At 40.7% G+C, this 15,856-nt stretch overlaps 1 protein-coding gene across 1 annotated transcript; it reads left to right on the top strand.

The window, feature by feature from the left end:
* The first annotated feature begins 10,212 nt into the window (after nucleotides 1-10,212).
* Nucleotides 10,213-15,752, top strand: asnsd1 (asparagine synthetase domain containing 1). The gene is made up of 4 exons (XM_080786328.1): nucleotides 10,213-10,288; nucleotides 10,372-11,865; nucleotides 13,462-13,643; nucleotides 13,905-15,752. Exons 2-4 carry the CDS (start codon nucleotides 10,441-10,443, stop codon nucleotides 14,161-14,163), a joined length of 1,866 nt encoding a protein of 621 aa, XP_080642454.1. The 5' UTR covers nucleotides 10,213-10,288; nucleotides 10,372-10,440; the 3' UTR covers nucleotides 14,164-15,752.
* The last annotated feature ends 104 nt before the right edge of the window (nucleotides 15,753-15,856 follow it).

Raw genomic sequence — 15,856 nt, 5'->3', positions numbered from 1 at the left:
TTTCATCCAATCAGGAGAGAGAACCCATTTAACAGCTTCAATGTTATAGCATCCCAGTTACAAGACAAGTCTGTTCTTTTTTATTTTGTATCATTTATTTATTTAATTACTTCCAATTGCTCTTATTTGTATGTGTTCTCTCTCATGTTTGGATGAAATTGTTATCCTGGCCTGAAAATGTAAGCACTGCTGCACTGGACGTGACTGTAGTGACAGGGAGACCCTATAGGCGGATAGAGACCATTGACAATCTCCCAGCCTTTGTTACTAAAACTGGGAGGAAACAATTGGAGCGTTTAAAAAAATGCAATTGGAGCATTTAAAAAAAACTGTCATCAGTGCCCATACCCGAGGCGGGGTTGGCGAAAGGGCCTTTCTGTGTGGAGTTTGCATGTTCTCCCCGTGTCCCCTAGGGTAGGTACCCTCACAAAAAACATGCAGTAATCCTGGTCTCTAAACTGCCTCCCCCTGGCCAGCTGGGGTGCCTGATGGAGGGGAAAGGAACTGGTTGGAATAACGTGTTCCTTCCACGTATACGTCCAACCAGGGAAACTCCCCCTGTCAGGTGAAGGAGCGACTTGGACACTCATGCATGAAGGAAGCATGAGTTCAAGTCCGTTGCTCTCCCCAGGTTGGCGGAGGATGTGTAGAGCCCAGGATCACATTAGATAATTATCACAGGGGTGAAAAATGGGTTACAAAATCGTGGGATATATATATTTTTTTTTAATAAATAAATAAAAATAAACTGTATTGCAGAACCAATTGAAGGTATTTGGGGTGGTGATATCGAGACATATCACTGGTTTCCAAAGCATCGGGCATAGGTTTGTTAGCGGCCTTTCTCGCCACTGTTCTAGGATTTTTGGATTTGGAAGTCCACAGATGATGAAGATAGTTGTGTAAAATTAAATTAAATGTTTAAAGCACTTTACAATGACTATTGTCGACTCGCACATCCCTGTAATTAGTGGGATTTAGCCCAATCTGTGCATGCTTATTAGGCAGACAGAGACACCTGCATTCAGATGAGATGAGATTTTGTTTGAACTCAACCTGATGCCAACCTATTGTTCCACGCCCATTTCCCCCTATTTTTGGTATTTTTAAACCGTATAGGAAATTAAATGATTTTAATTGCAAGTAAGAATTTGCCCGAGTTTGATGATATTCGCACCGCTACAACAGACATATCGATGGGTGGAAATCTCTGATCGTTCTCTGATCGTTTGTAGGTTGAGACTAGTCTCAACCTACAAAGATGTATTCTCTGGTCTCATGAACTTGAGAGAACATTCTCCCCAAGTTAAATTGAGGAGAATATTCTTCACAAGGATGCAAGTCCATTCTTTGCATTCTTTGTGAAAAATGTCCCATGTCTTCTCTGCTTTGGAGGTTGGCTCTATACTAGTAGACTAAGTAGAGTATGCTGTGAAGAGTGCTGCTATCCGGCCCTAGTTAGGGAAAATGTTCAGCAGTTCAGAAAAACCCATATGTTTACATTACTGTGCATGGGCGTGCTCGTCAAATAGAATAATTTTAACAATGTAAATGGAAGATTTTGCATCCATTGTTATATTTTGTTTACTTTAGGCGTGTTATAGTGTTGTTTATCTTGATATAGTTATGGTGAGGGGATTTATGTGATCCTATGTAGTTATATATGGTTGTATTAATTTGCATCTGAATTATTAATTATTTTCTCGCATTGGTTTCAGAGAAGTAGGTCTATAGTTACATAAAAGATGCTGTAAAAAATATGGTGCTTGCAAAAGGTTAATTATTAACTATGTAACTGACATGACATACAATTGATCTACAAAGCTGCCATCAAAACGAAACCTGAGCAATTTATTTTCAGCAATATGAGTTGTCCTTGACCATGGATTCACCAACTAAAGGTACAACTCTGGGTGTACCCAGAACTACCCACCCACATACAATACAGCTTTGAAGTGAACAAAGATTCTACAAGCACAAGCCGATGACTTGCATTTGTCCATCTATGTCAACAGATGGGAATCATCAGCCCTAATTACAAGTTGTGTGCATGAGCGTCCTTTGGCTTACATCCGTGAGAAGTAACAACAAACACTGGGTCACTGATATATTTATCTTCGACTTTCACATTATTATGGCATACAGGTAATCTACAGCTAGTGTAAATTGAGATGGATGGTATGATCAATCAATATCAATAATGCCCCCACAAGTTTAGAATTCTTGTGAGTAAAAAAAGCACTAAATCTTAGCCCTGTTTCGGGTTCTTTGTTGTTTATATGATGATGCATTACTAGTTTGTAATGTAGGCCAATAGTTGCATTGCTCAATATTCCTGGCAGGATATTCAGAACTTGATTTAATCCAGATCCAGGGGTTTATTGTTTATCAAAATGACTCCCTTTCCTTTTGTATATGGATTTGAGAGAAGATGTTTTTTGGTTCCTCTCTATATGCTCAGCAGCATATGGCACATGGATGTCTGTAGCCTACATTTTTATGTTCCGGTTCAAGTTCAAGTCTATTTGTCAAAATAATGCAACAATTGCAGTAGGTAGTGGAATGGAATGCTTTCTTGTATGCTTTCAACAATACAGACCAAGATGTATAGGGTACACAGCATAGACAAATAAGGAGCTGAAAATCGAGCAGCCTGTATGTATTATGCAATACATCAAATAGATAGTTTATATCTATTTAATTTACTGTATATCTATTTATGTATTTGTTTGTTTCTTTATTATACATAATAATATGATAGTTCAGTTGGCACCTGGAAATAGGGATCTGTGCAGTGGAAGAATATTCAACATTCAGACATTGTTTAAAAGTCATGATTTACACAGTAAAATCCACATTGTTCATTTATCCATTTGTAACTCTGTGTACAAATGTAACCAAATGAACCTGTACACTCCTACGGGTCCATTTGGTTTAATTTGTACACTCTCGGAGGAGCTAAATTAACACTGAGGATTTTATATTAGGTATTGGGACCATATCCCAGACAACAGGGGATCAAGCAGTTACTTTTGGCTACTTGAATGAAGTAGCCAAATGATGAAAAGCTGTACATTCCTCTTGCCCATAGTTGCTGTTTCACAACAGCTGGAGACTCACAAAATGTTGCCTAACAAGTTACACACACACACACACACACACACACACACACACACACACACACACACACACACACACACACACACACACACACACACACACACACACACACACACACACACACACACACACACACACACACACAACACACACACGCACACACGCACGCGTGCATACACATGCAGTGCGAACATGTGTGCACGCACAGACGCACACATACCGAAATCGCTTTGTTGTCCTATCCATCAGAATCAGGACAGGACATGTTTAAACAGAGCCTGCTTGTTGTCACAAACATTCATTATAATTATTTTACGCTAATGTGCAAAGAATGTTTTTGAGTGTTGGTTATACTTATAGGCCTTCAGACTCTTAAAGGCTTGTAGACAGAAAGTGGTGTTTTCGCTAAATGTCTGTTTTATTTAGAATATTATTTACAACATAAACAAACCATGCACAATGCCACAATTATATAAATGATTTTCAGATGTCACTCCCTAGACATCTTTAGATTTGTTTGCAAGTGAAACATGACTTATGTCCCATCTTTTGGCGTTCAGTGGCAAGTCTAGCCTCTTTTTGCACATATTTAGATCAAGGTGATTCAAGTGATTTACAACATTAGCATTGCACAACTCCCAAACTAGTTGGCTTTGCAACATGAAGTGAAACGCTGAGAGATACATTACGGGTGGAAAGTTAGTCTACTGGTTACAGAGACTGTCCAATACTACAATAGTTGAAGGGTATTGAATAACTATAATAGAGCATAGAGTTAAAATTATTATAAAATGCACATTGGACAACCTTTTAAAGGACATGTTAAATGAATACATTATTGCAACCGCAGGTGGCAGTTAACTATGCCATCGTGCATTTCCAGTCAGTTGGTCATGCCCCATATATGGTCATGCCTCGTGACATCATGTGATGTCATCAAAATAAAGCCATATATGGGGATCCCTGATGTCATCCATATTGGCCAGCAACTCTACATCTCACCTCAAACCTCAAACCCTTAGATCTCCATATATGAAGCTGACCTGTTCTGACATCCCATATGTTGATCCTTCCCCATCCATCCTTCCTCTTTGATGTCTCCCTTTTGACTGATACCTGTCCTTTTAAACTCTAGACGGGCCTGCCCCAAAGTTATTAGTGCAGGAACGCCCGGCAGCCGGCAAAATACTAAAGTTCTCAACAGGCCCGAAAATTAAGGCCGACCCTACCTGGGCCCTCATCAAACCATATACACTCAAGACGGCCCCCACTGTCACCCTTAGATCTCCATATATGGAGCTGACCTATTCAGACATTCCATATGTTGATCTGACCTCATCAACTCATGTATACTCAAGACACGCTCCATATATGGCCAGTACAGAATTCATTCCATAATGATGATCCATGCCAAAGCGCCAGTGCTCGATATACGCCATACACCAACCAGTAAGAAGAAGAAGCAACCTCGCCCCTGCCTGGGTGACAGCAGACTTATTAGATTATTATTATTTATTTATTTTTTCTTTCGGGGATAGCAATTAGAATTATTCATGGCATGAGACATGTCTTCAGCTTGTGTAACCCAAGACCACCTGCATCACATAACAGATAGATTACAGTGTCACCTATTTGCACGCTGTATGACATAGTTATAATGTAAGCCTTTAACATAATGTGTCATCATCATATAGTGAATTCAGAGTCCTGAAATGTTATTTTTCATTGCATTCCAAATGCATGTTGCTTGGTTGGTGTCTGGCCCTATAAAAGGTTCCTGACAACATTCAGTCTGTACATAAAAACAAAAGGTGAATACCTTCTTTTGACACCTGGTCACCAAACATACGGTTAGATTATTTTTCGACCGCAAGCTACAAACAAGCGCATTGTTCAAGGAAATGAGCCAGCGTACAGTGACAGACCCCAACATGTAACACTGTTGATGTGCAAATATTTTGAGCCTTGGGATAACAATAGATATCCCTTGCCCATTGTCACCCATTCAGGGATTACAGTGAACACTGGGCTGTTTGAAAGTCTGCACCCATTGAGGAGGTAAAAACAGATTACCTGCGGCTCTAATAGTGGGCCGGTGTGTCAGGCTGGCCGCGGGGAGACTGTCATCAGTGGTCAGAAGACTCAGAACCGTGTTGTCATTTTGCCCCAAGGTATGCCTTCCTGATGGGATCCTTTTTAGAACAACACGCCTGTTTACGTCGGCTAAATTTATACTTCCAGGACAAAAATACAGACATGACTTACCACCACAGCTTTATTCGTGTGACACACACACACCAACCACAACCAAGGAAGACACAAGCCTGAATCTCACCTGCAGGGAAACAAATAGAGCAGACCGTTTTGGCCATGATTACTGATTAATCACTTAAGCCCTATAGGTCTATATAAATAATGATATATATTTGTTTATATATAGTTGGCCTACATGGGATGTGCAGTGAGCTTGTGGATCTGATATTTTTGAACAATCTTCGCTCAACATCTCCAGATGAATGTTGACATTGGATGTCATTAAAGTAACCATTACATCTGAGCAATCAATCGGTCACCCCGCTACCACCAGTGATAGAAACAACAATGATGCTAATCTTAACATTAGGTCATTTTTAGAACACAACAATGTCACACCGGTTTATATCTGTCTCGACCACAGCACATAAGATGCTGATGTGCGGCCACCTGCTTTTCTCACCCAGCCGATGAATGATAAACATCAAAGGTCACTGTCTGGCAGGAACGACCTGACCAGTGGCCACCACAGCAAAATGACAGCCCTTCCAGAGGGTAAACATCACCACAGCTGTTTCAGATCAATAATGAAACACTAGTATAGGTCACTGGGCAGCAAGCCAACAGGAGACCTCAGGGACACACGTGTTTCAGTGTTTGTCTGTCTGTTGCGTTACACACTGCAGTTTTAGGAACCTGTTTGACCAAGAATTTGGACAGAGAGCCACATAGTAGTAGAGTACCTGTATATTCCCTTCTTACCAGTTGTTGATTTCTTCTTGTCCACTGAAGATCTGATAAACAGATAAAGATAAATAAATGAAATGTAGAAAGCAACAGACCCTCACACTGCCACTTGCTGGTTCAAGAGAAAGAGCAAGTGGCAGTGTGTGGGTCTGTTGCTTTCTACATGTTCTGCCATATCATTACCTACGCACCTGATTGATAGGGAACCAGGATGTCTCTTCTTCACATTAAATCTTACATAAAATGTAAATGTGACTTTGGCACACTGACAGTCAGGATACAAAAACATCATTACATAAAATAAACAATGTATTAAAATACTGTATAAAATGCATTCCCATAATGCTGTAACAGTGATCATGGGATGAGGCGATTAGGTGGTGGAGAGGCTATAAACATTTTCTTATTTAAGATGCCCATTGCAGTTGGCACAAACGATGTCTTGTAACAATTCTTTCTGCACTCTAAGGGCTGTATTTTGCGTGTCTTAAGTACCAGGTCTTATTCCCTAACTTGAGTAAACTAAAGACCTGGAGGCGTGATCATTGCCATTTGGCTATTCTGAGTGGCCAAAGAGCATTGACCACGCCTCCAGGTCTTTAGTTTACTCAAGTTAGGGAATAAGACCTGGTACCTAAGACACGCAAAATACAGCCCTAAGCCTCCTGCCTGAAGGTAACAGGTCAAATTCAGGGCGAAGAAGGTGGGTAGAATCATTGTAAATCTGAATTGCCTTTTTGGTAAATTAAGCAGTTTGTCCTGAAGCAATTGTTTGTCTCTAATGATCTTACTAGCCTGACTACTTGGCTTTCTCAATTTCCTAAGAAGATAAAGCAGCTGCCTTGCCTTTTTGTAAATGTTATCTGCATTGGTCTGAAAGGTGAGTTTATTGTCTATGGCTGTTCCCGGATATTTAAAGTCACTGCTGCTCCACTTCCTCCCCATTCATAATAACAGGCCTAAAGATGGCCTGTTTTATTTCAATTTTGTGTAGGCTATAGGGAGAATAACAGAAGAGATAAAACACGTGGAACGCCAGTATTCAAGACAAGGCAGTCGGGTGTTACAGACTCATTGGGGTCTCTCTCAGAAACTACCTGAGTTGAGGTTACTATACTAACAATCAGGTCACACAGGCGTCTTATAGGAGAAGATGGGGTTGGACCGTATTAAAGGCAGAGAAGTCCATAAAACAAAAAAGGACGCAGAAATATGTTTTATAGGCTTATAGGTGACTAGGTATTTTATCCAACAGAGTAAGAGTGGCACAACGACTATAAGAAAGCATGGGGTCCATGAACTTAGCTGTTTGCAGTGAGAGTTCTTTACGCACTACACGCTCCATGCATTTGCTTTGTAGAGGAGTGAGGGCAATTTGGCACTTGTGCCCGTGCAGTTTTTGGCAGCGGGAGTCCGGGACAATAGTTGCTGTTTTCCAAGCCTGAGGGACAAAGCTGATATTGAGGAACATTTGGAATAGCTTGGTAAATATGGGTCCCAATTGGGTGGCACATTCTTTCGGCACCCTTCCCTTGAGCCCATCTGGACTGACCCAGGAGCTTTGTGAGGGTTGAGCTGCTGGAAGATTGAAATTACGTCCTGTTCCTTCACTATATCACAGGGGCAGGTGTCATATCCCTGCACAAACAGAATCACACTCATCACTGAAGTCATGTTTGTCAAATCTAGAATAGAAAATATTCAGATTGTTGGACAGTTTAACTGGGTCATCAGATGGGAATACTTTTTGTTCCCTACCCATCATTGCGTTCAGTCCCCTCCAAAGCATCCCTTAGACTTAGAGCAATTCCTCAGTTTCTCCTCAACTTTTTTTTCTTTTCTTTTTTTGTGACTGAGCTGCTGAACTTTAATGTTAAATCTTTCAACATTGTCTTTATATACTGGTGACTACCAGTATATAAAGACAATGTTGAAAGACAATGTTGAATCTTTTCCTTTCTTAATCATGCAACTATAATTTAATTTAGTCCCTTAGATCTCATACTTTGCAGGTCTCCCTCCAAAAATGCTATTTTCTTTTTATTTAGGAATAGGATATGTTTTTTGATTGAATACTTTATTAGCTGTTTGCAAAAAAAGCACAGGAAAGTACAGTTTGATACAAGGTCTGCTAAGAGACTTTGTATGATTGTATCGCTTGTTATTTTTCATTACAAAAAAGAACATTCAATAAGCACACTGTTAAAGAGACATATAGTGTAGATATAGATAGTGAGGCCAGTGAAGGTGATAGTAGCAAGTTATGTTCATAGGGTCACCGACTTAAAATAAATAACACTTTCCCTTGCCTGAATAAATAATGCAGTTACCCCCACGCACGTACGCACCCACCCACCCACTCGCAAGCACACACACACACACACACACACACACACACACACACACACACACACACACACACACACACACACACACACACACACACGACACACCATTTCTCAAAAGGAGACCGTTACTGGCCAAGAGCAGCCTACAGTTACAGTAGGCTAGTATGCTAGAATAATATAAACCAGGGGTTCTCAACAGGTGTTCCGGGCCGGTCCGTGGAAGTATTGTGTGTGGTCCCTGAACATTAATTTAGTGTTGATTTAAAAAAATATCTTTCCACTTGAGAAACAGTGAACTGAATGACCTGGTGACCTATGATGACTGTCCATGTAGATAATAATTTACTGACAGGATGGAGGTCAAGACATTCAACAGAAAAGGGGAGTTAGAATCTCAAGAGGAAGTGCACCGGATTGTCTGGTTGAGTTCACAATCAGTTGAATAACCTCTGATATAAATAATAAAATGTAGTTTACTTAACTTACCCAGGTGAGGGCAGCAATAAAAAGAGAAAGGGGGGGGGGGGGGGGAGAAGAGAAATGAAGAGGGGCTGACCCGGAAGTGTTTTAAGTCTAGTCAACCCGTTCAATGCCGAGTGGAAGAGTTCAATGTTGCTAGCAAGCCGCACGGCAGGCTATAGCTTAATTACATTGTATTTCTATTTGAATTGAATTAACTGTCTGTGGAGGATGTCTGACGATAACTGTTTTCATGGACAGTCTGAGTCTGCCCACAAGGAAGAACTCAACAAAAAGGTAAACATGAGTTTTCTAATCTCCAGTTCGCAACATCGCACGCCTATGCTCGCTCGCTAGTGTTTGTTTAGCCTAAGATTTAGACTCTCGTATATTATGTAATTATCGATTCTGACGTCAGAATCGATAAATACATCTACGAGAGTCTAAATCTTAGGATAGTGTTTGCTTAGCTCCGAAACATGTCACTGTCATGCTGCATGCATGTGAACCATGGCTAGTGTTTGTTTACCACAGTCCAGTCTGAGACTACTTTGCGAGTTCTTAATCGTAACCTTACTTTGTTGATGTACTGTATGTGGTCGTATGATAAACACCCCACCCCGTCGAGTTTTTCCTGGCTTTCAGAATCGTATAATCGTATAATTAGCAACATTTTGAAAATTATAACCTCCTTGAAATTGTCACTGTGCCTGTGGCAAGATCTGCTATTTTTGAATATCCGGGAACTTGAGTTAAGGTGGTTAAACAGATTTTTGGTGCAATATTATGGACCTCTCCGGACCCTAGAGCCACTGGCCTACAAAAAGTATACTGTATACGTCTCTAGCTCACACAGCTTGTAGATTTGTCATTTCCCCAAATTTCCAGTATGACAAAATGAAGGGTTATTAACCGAAATGTATTTGTGTCCATGCAGATCAATGAGCAGAAAGTTCTAGTCGATGAGCTCTCCAATCTGAAGAAGAACAGGGTGTGTATATTGTTTAGAATAGATATAAAGTAATTATACACGAAGAATGTATTTATTTTCAGATCAAAAGGTTCTGAAAACCTGCAGACTGGAGGCACTACTTTTACCATTGATGTATTAATACTTGCTAGTGTTGTCAGGCTGGATTCTAACATAACATTAAAAAAATACTCTATTTGTGTAATTAAAAGGTTAACCAGCCTAAATGCGAAGAATGAGAAGAAATGCAATGTAAAAGTGAATGAGGGATTTAAGTTGATTACTAAATGCATTTTCTGGTGTCTTCCTTCCTAGAAAGTCTACACCCAGCAGCGTAACAGTAACATATTCTTTCTGGCAGACAGAGGTCAAACACTTAGTTCAAGCAAAAGTAAGTTTGAAAGATCCTTCTGACTGACTTTTATTTTTTTAAATGGACTATCATCACTAATGCATGAAATCCTCTGTCCTCAGAGGAACTGGACAACATGAAAAAGGAATTTCAGGATGTGTAAAGTCATCTGAGGGCGCTTCACGGCAGCCATGTGTGGGATATTTTGTTTGCTGAGGCTGGCGCCTGATCAGTGTCTGCCGGACAAGACGATTTATGAACACTTGAGAAGAAGAGGGCCCGACTGCAGTCAAGATGTCAATAAATCCAGCACAAACTCCTTGTATCAATGCCAGCTCTCTGCCCATGTACTTCATATGAGGGGCCACCTCACCCCTCAGCCAGTCCAAGACGGTACAGGAGATGTACTGTTGTGGAATGGGGAGGTTTTTGGAGGCTTGCCAGTGAGACCAGAAGAGAATGACACAGAGGTGCTCCATCAGCAACTATTATCCTGCAACAGTCAATCAGACATTCTGGCCCTCCTGTCCACTATACAGGGACCATGGGCATTCATCTACTACCAACAGGATGGAGAGTACCTCTGGTTTGGCAGAGATTTCTTTGGCAGGCGTAGTCTGCTTTGGCGGTTTGATGTTGAGGAGAATGCCCTGACACTGACATCTGTAGCAGCACACACCTCTGGTTCCAGTGAATCTATATGGCAGGAGGTCCCAGCTGCTGGTGTTTACAGGATTGATCTCAAGGCGATTGCAGACAATCACACCCTGACCTTTGAGGTCTATCCTTGGGCTTGTGCAGGAAGAGAACTCCCTTCAGCTGGTCATGAAATTAAGTTGGAGGGTCTCCCTAGCAGCTGCACTGTGGTGATGAACCAAATGGGCCTCGTCCTCACCTCCCCAGTCTGTCCACTTAACACATCAGTCCCCAAGTCATTAGATGAGATTGAAGTTCTTCTATGTTCACATCCATCTGTGGAGGAACTGGAAGCACTGCTAACAAGCAGAGAGAAGAGCAAGGAGGTGAACAGCCTTATTCGTTTGCTGAGTGAGGCAGTAAGGCGTCGTGTCCATTGTCTCCCCTTTAGGGTGACTGGTAATTCAGCTCCTGCTAACAAGCAAGCCACAATTGCTATATTATTCTCAGGGGGGTTAGACTCGATGGTTCTGGCTGCTTTGGCTGACCGTCACGTACCAGCTGACCAACCAATAGACCTCCTCAATGTAGCATTTAAACTGCGGGAGCCAAAGGTTCAGAAAGAATCTACAAAGAAACCGAAAAAGCAAAAGAAGAAGCCCACAAACTATGTAACTGACTCAGCTGGTGCTCGGGTCTCTAGTTGCCCCTTTGATGTTCCAGACAGGATTACCGGAAGAGACGGCCTCGATGAACTTAAGGGCCTAAATCCAGAGAGACGATGGAATTTTGTCGAAATCAATATCTCTCAGGAGGAGCTTCAGAAAATGCGCCAGGAGCGCATCTGTCACCTGGTGTACCCATTGGGCACGGTGCTTGATGATAGCATTGGCTGTGCTGTGTGGTTTGCAGCCAGAGGGACCGGTGTCATCACAGAGAACGACTACCAGACCCAGATGCCCTTCACTTCATCAGCAAAGGTGAGGTACGCTAGTCAAATGTGTCACTTAAGTTACAGAGAGCTAATTGCAGAGGCACAGGCTTTGATCTTTAATTGATTGACTGAAAATTGTATTAACAGTTTGTAATACAATTGTAGTACAGTACAACGAAAGTACAGGTCAATAGACTTGTTTACATAAGGGTCCTCCACAAGTTGAACATTTAAAGACATACAAAATAATATACAAACAGAAAACGTATACACAAAGTGTGTACAGTATTCTACCAAGCTAGAATAAGCTTGGTAGTGGAGGAAGGAGAGTTGGTACAAGTGTATGCATGGAACCAAAGTTTTCCAGCTGGCATCTCCTATCTTTTATGAATGTGACTCCAATGTGATTTATTCAACTATCAAATCATTTGCTTTTTTTGAAGAAACAGCATTGCCTTTATTTATTAAAACTGCCAACATCTAACATGTTTTGACCTCAGAAGGTACCGGTGAAATTAAATATAAAGACAGACAAACTCATTCTATAGTACTGTAAGATGTGAGAATGGCTATGCAATTAACAAGGGTACATCTGTTGATAGAACGGTAATTACACAGTCAATCAACCACTCTGAAGCTGTGTGTTACAGAGAAGAACTAAGGCATAAGCTACTATAATCTAAAAATCTAAACACAAAGTTAGTGTTAGTGCAGATAGCATATTTATGTTCCGGTCACGACGCTTGGTCCTGCCTACATAAAAATATGGGTAGTGTTGCACCAATAAAATCATTAATTCTATATATTTTCTGGGGTTTGAAGTCAACAAAAGTCTTGGTCTGAGAGACATTAGCACAATGCCATGCACTTATACATGCCAATAGGTTGCCAAGACTACTTTAATAGGAGCTCAAGGACTGTCATTCATCCAACATTCAGTTTAGACATATTGTAAGCCCGACTGAGTAGCTGCAGGTCATTGATAGGCTCTTTGAATGTATTTTTCTCATAGCCTGTATCTGCTTAAGCTTAATTAAAAAGAAGTGAAGCCACAGTTCTGTATTGACTAACAAAAAAGGGACGGGATTGAGAAGTATTAGTATGTTTTCTTTGTTAACAAATCTGAGCGATGAATGTCCAGTGCTGTAGAGCAGGGGTTCTCAACCTGTGGGTCGCAACCCCTGTTTTTATATTAGTTGTTTTTTATCTTTAGATGATAGTATCACTATCTTAGTATCTTATGCCTTATAGTTCTCTTCTGGGCTGTCATACATCCATGTAGCTTCAGAGTGGTTGATTGATTGACTGTGCATGCCTGTGTAATTACCGTTCTATCAACTGATGGGTACCCACGTGCACTTGGACACTGGTTAATTGCCTACAGTACTTGCATAGCTATTCTCACGTGTTCCAGTACTATGAGTTTGTCTGTATATTTCATTTCGCCCTGATGAAGACCTTCCGAGGTCGAAACATGTAAAGGCTGTTCAACTTCTTAGTGCCCGGATCATCTGTTTTCACATGATGGTCCATGAGCACCATTAACACTTTTAGTTTTTACTATAGTTACCTCTATATATCTCCTGTGAGCACCTGGTTGTTTTTTCTAATTTTCTTTTGTGTTGTGATTTTATGACTACAGGTCATTTTAACAGGCATTGGGGCAGATGAGCAGCTAGCAGGTTACTCCAGACACAGAGTCCGATTTAAGACATCTGGTCACAAGGGACTCGTGCTAGAGCTGGCCATGGAGCTAGACAGAATCTCTTCAAGGAATCTGGGCAGAGATGACAGGGTCATAGGAGACCATGGAAAAGAAGCAAGGTGATTGCTTTACTTTATAGGCTGATATTCTTGACCAGAGTACATTTCAAGTACAGCTGCTTATTAAACAAAGCCCAGTACAGAGCTAACACAGCTATAATTTGATTTATTGTCATGTGATTTGAGTTTGTATTATGTATTTCTTGTATAAATGATCGTTTCAAACTAATCTGCAGGCTAATCTTACTTTCAGCTCCTTTAAGCAGCCCATTGCCAGGTTCAAGGGATTCAAGTAATTTGATATTCTTGTCTACCGTCTAGGTTCCCCTACCTGGATGAGGAACTGGTAAGCTACCTGAACTCCCTGCCTGTGTGGGAGAAGGCTGATTTGTCCCTGCCACGGGGCGTTGGAGAGAAACTTCTCCTGAGACAAGCAGCCAAGGAGCTGGGGCTTGGTCATTCAGCTGTACTGCCCAAGCGGGCCATGCAGTTTGGCTCCCGCATTGCAAAGCTGGAGAACAGCCATGAGAAGGCCTCTGACAAGTGTAACCGACTCCACAAGATGGATTCAATGGTTTGAACATACCGTTCCATTGTAAAACCGAATGTAAAACTATACTTAACCCATTAAGACCCGAGGCCGATTCCTCAAATGCCTTCTAAAACCGCAGTTCTCACTTTCAAGATTAAAATAAATGATCAAAAGATGCTGCTATCGCCACCCACTAAAATTACCCAGATGCTTTCCTGGTTTTAGTGGGTTAAACATAGATTTGGCATATTCACTGTTGATTATTTTCCATTATGTACAGCATAATAAAGATGGCAAACCTAGTTATTTTTTTACATAATTGTTTGAAGATATCCTAAACTGTAATAAATTAACAGCGTTCTGTATTAGGCTGGAACAAAGTAATTCCCAGTAATTACTTGCGCAAGCAGAGCGCGCAAGTACTAGTTTCGCCCAGGACGATATTCGATGCGTATGCACCGTCCCAGCAAATGACGTAATGACTACTTGTACCTGATACGGCAGTGGTGCCAGATTACATACTGTACATGTATACATAGGAGCATTACCTTAATCATCCCGACACTAAAACATATCGTCATTACGTCACCATCGAAAACCAGTTACTCTGGCATTGGGTCCTTTAATTCACATCTTTATTACGTCATCATTGAGAGCTAGTTATACCCTGACTGGTGCAAAGTAACCACAGTATACCGCTAATAAATTTACATAGAGGCATTTCCTTGAATCCACCCGACACTGATCGACATACGTCACCATCGAAGGCATTGGGTCCTTTAATCCACATCTTTATTACGTCATCATTGAGAGCTAGTTATACCCTGACGTCATATGCTGGGACGGTGCATACGCATCAAAAGTGGCGCAAAGTAACCACAATATACCGCTAATCAACTTACAAATTACATATACACATTAAGTATTAATATCACTATAGTCCAAGATTAAGTAAATTTAAAGCAATTGACAATTTAAAATAAATAATTATACTGTATACGTGATAACATTTTATTTCAGTTTATATACCTTTTTCATCTGAGAAACTAAAAAGGGATCCAGAAGATAGAAACTTGTACCATACTTCATAATACTACTTTTTTTTACATGCATAAAGTAGGTAGTTAGCAAATGGCTAAACCTAATAATTCAACATTTCAAATGGTCCTTCACAGAAGCTGAGATTTGACAGTTTGTAGCGGTCGACAGTACTTGCACACTAGTAGGCCATAATGGGCTACTAGTGTGCAACAAACAAGTAGGCACTCGACAGAGTGCAGTTCTAGCTTTATAATTGGACCACTTTGGCCATTTTCATATTTAGTTTGTCCCCATAATGCTCATAAGATCTCTACTCTACTGGTAGGCTGTGACCAGTTCAGAATCCTACCAGTGACATTAGTCTAGGAAAGCTAGCGAAATGTGTTTATGAACACATTTGTGAAGAAAGCTAGCGATAAGAATTGTTTATGCAGCTTTGCCACACATTTTGCTAACTTTAACTAACTATAGGCCCATTGGTCATTTCAAACAAGATCTTTCTATCTGTATGTTGACAATGGCCCATACTTTAGTATGCAAACTTTCGAGGAAGCTAGTTTGTATTTTTGTGGAATCCATCAATGTCATTGGTAGGCACGTTTAACTGTCCCCAGTGACTGAAAATATGGATGAAGTTCTCCTTAACAGTAAAGCTTTAATTTCAAAGATCTGAACCACATACGTAAATAATGATTCAATG

The sequence above is a fragment of the Protomyctophum bolini genome (assembly GCF_963924005.1).
Source record: "Protomyctophum bolini genome assembly, chromosome: 16".
Classification (NCBI taxonomy): domain Eukaryota; kingdom Metazoa; phylum Chordata; class Actinopteri; order Myctophiformes; family Myctophidae; genus Protomyctophum; species Protomyctophum bolini.
This window is presented reverse-complemented; position numbering and strand designations above follow the sequence as displayed.

Bases quoted from the DNA above. Each gene is read 5' to 3' on its own strand.
- asnsd1 (XM_080786328.1), top strand. From the start codon at position 10,441: ATGTGTGGGATATTTTGTTTGCTGAGGCTGGCGCCTGATCAGTGTCTG. The intron at 11,866-13,461 runs GTGAGGTACGCT...TTATGACTACAG, and splicing joins CCTTCACTTCATCAGCAAAG to GTCATTTTAACAGGCATTGG. The intron at 13,644-13,904 runs GTGATTGCTTTA...TCTACCGTCTAG, and splicing joins GACCATGGAAAAGAAGCAAG to GTTCCCCTACCTGGATGAGG.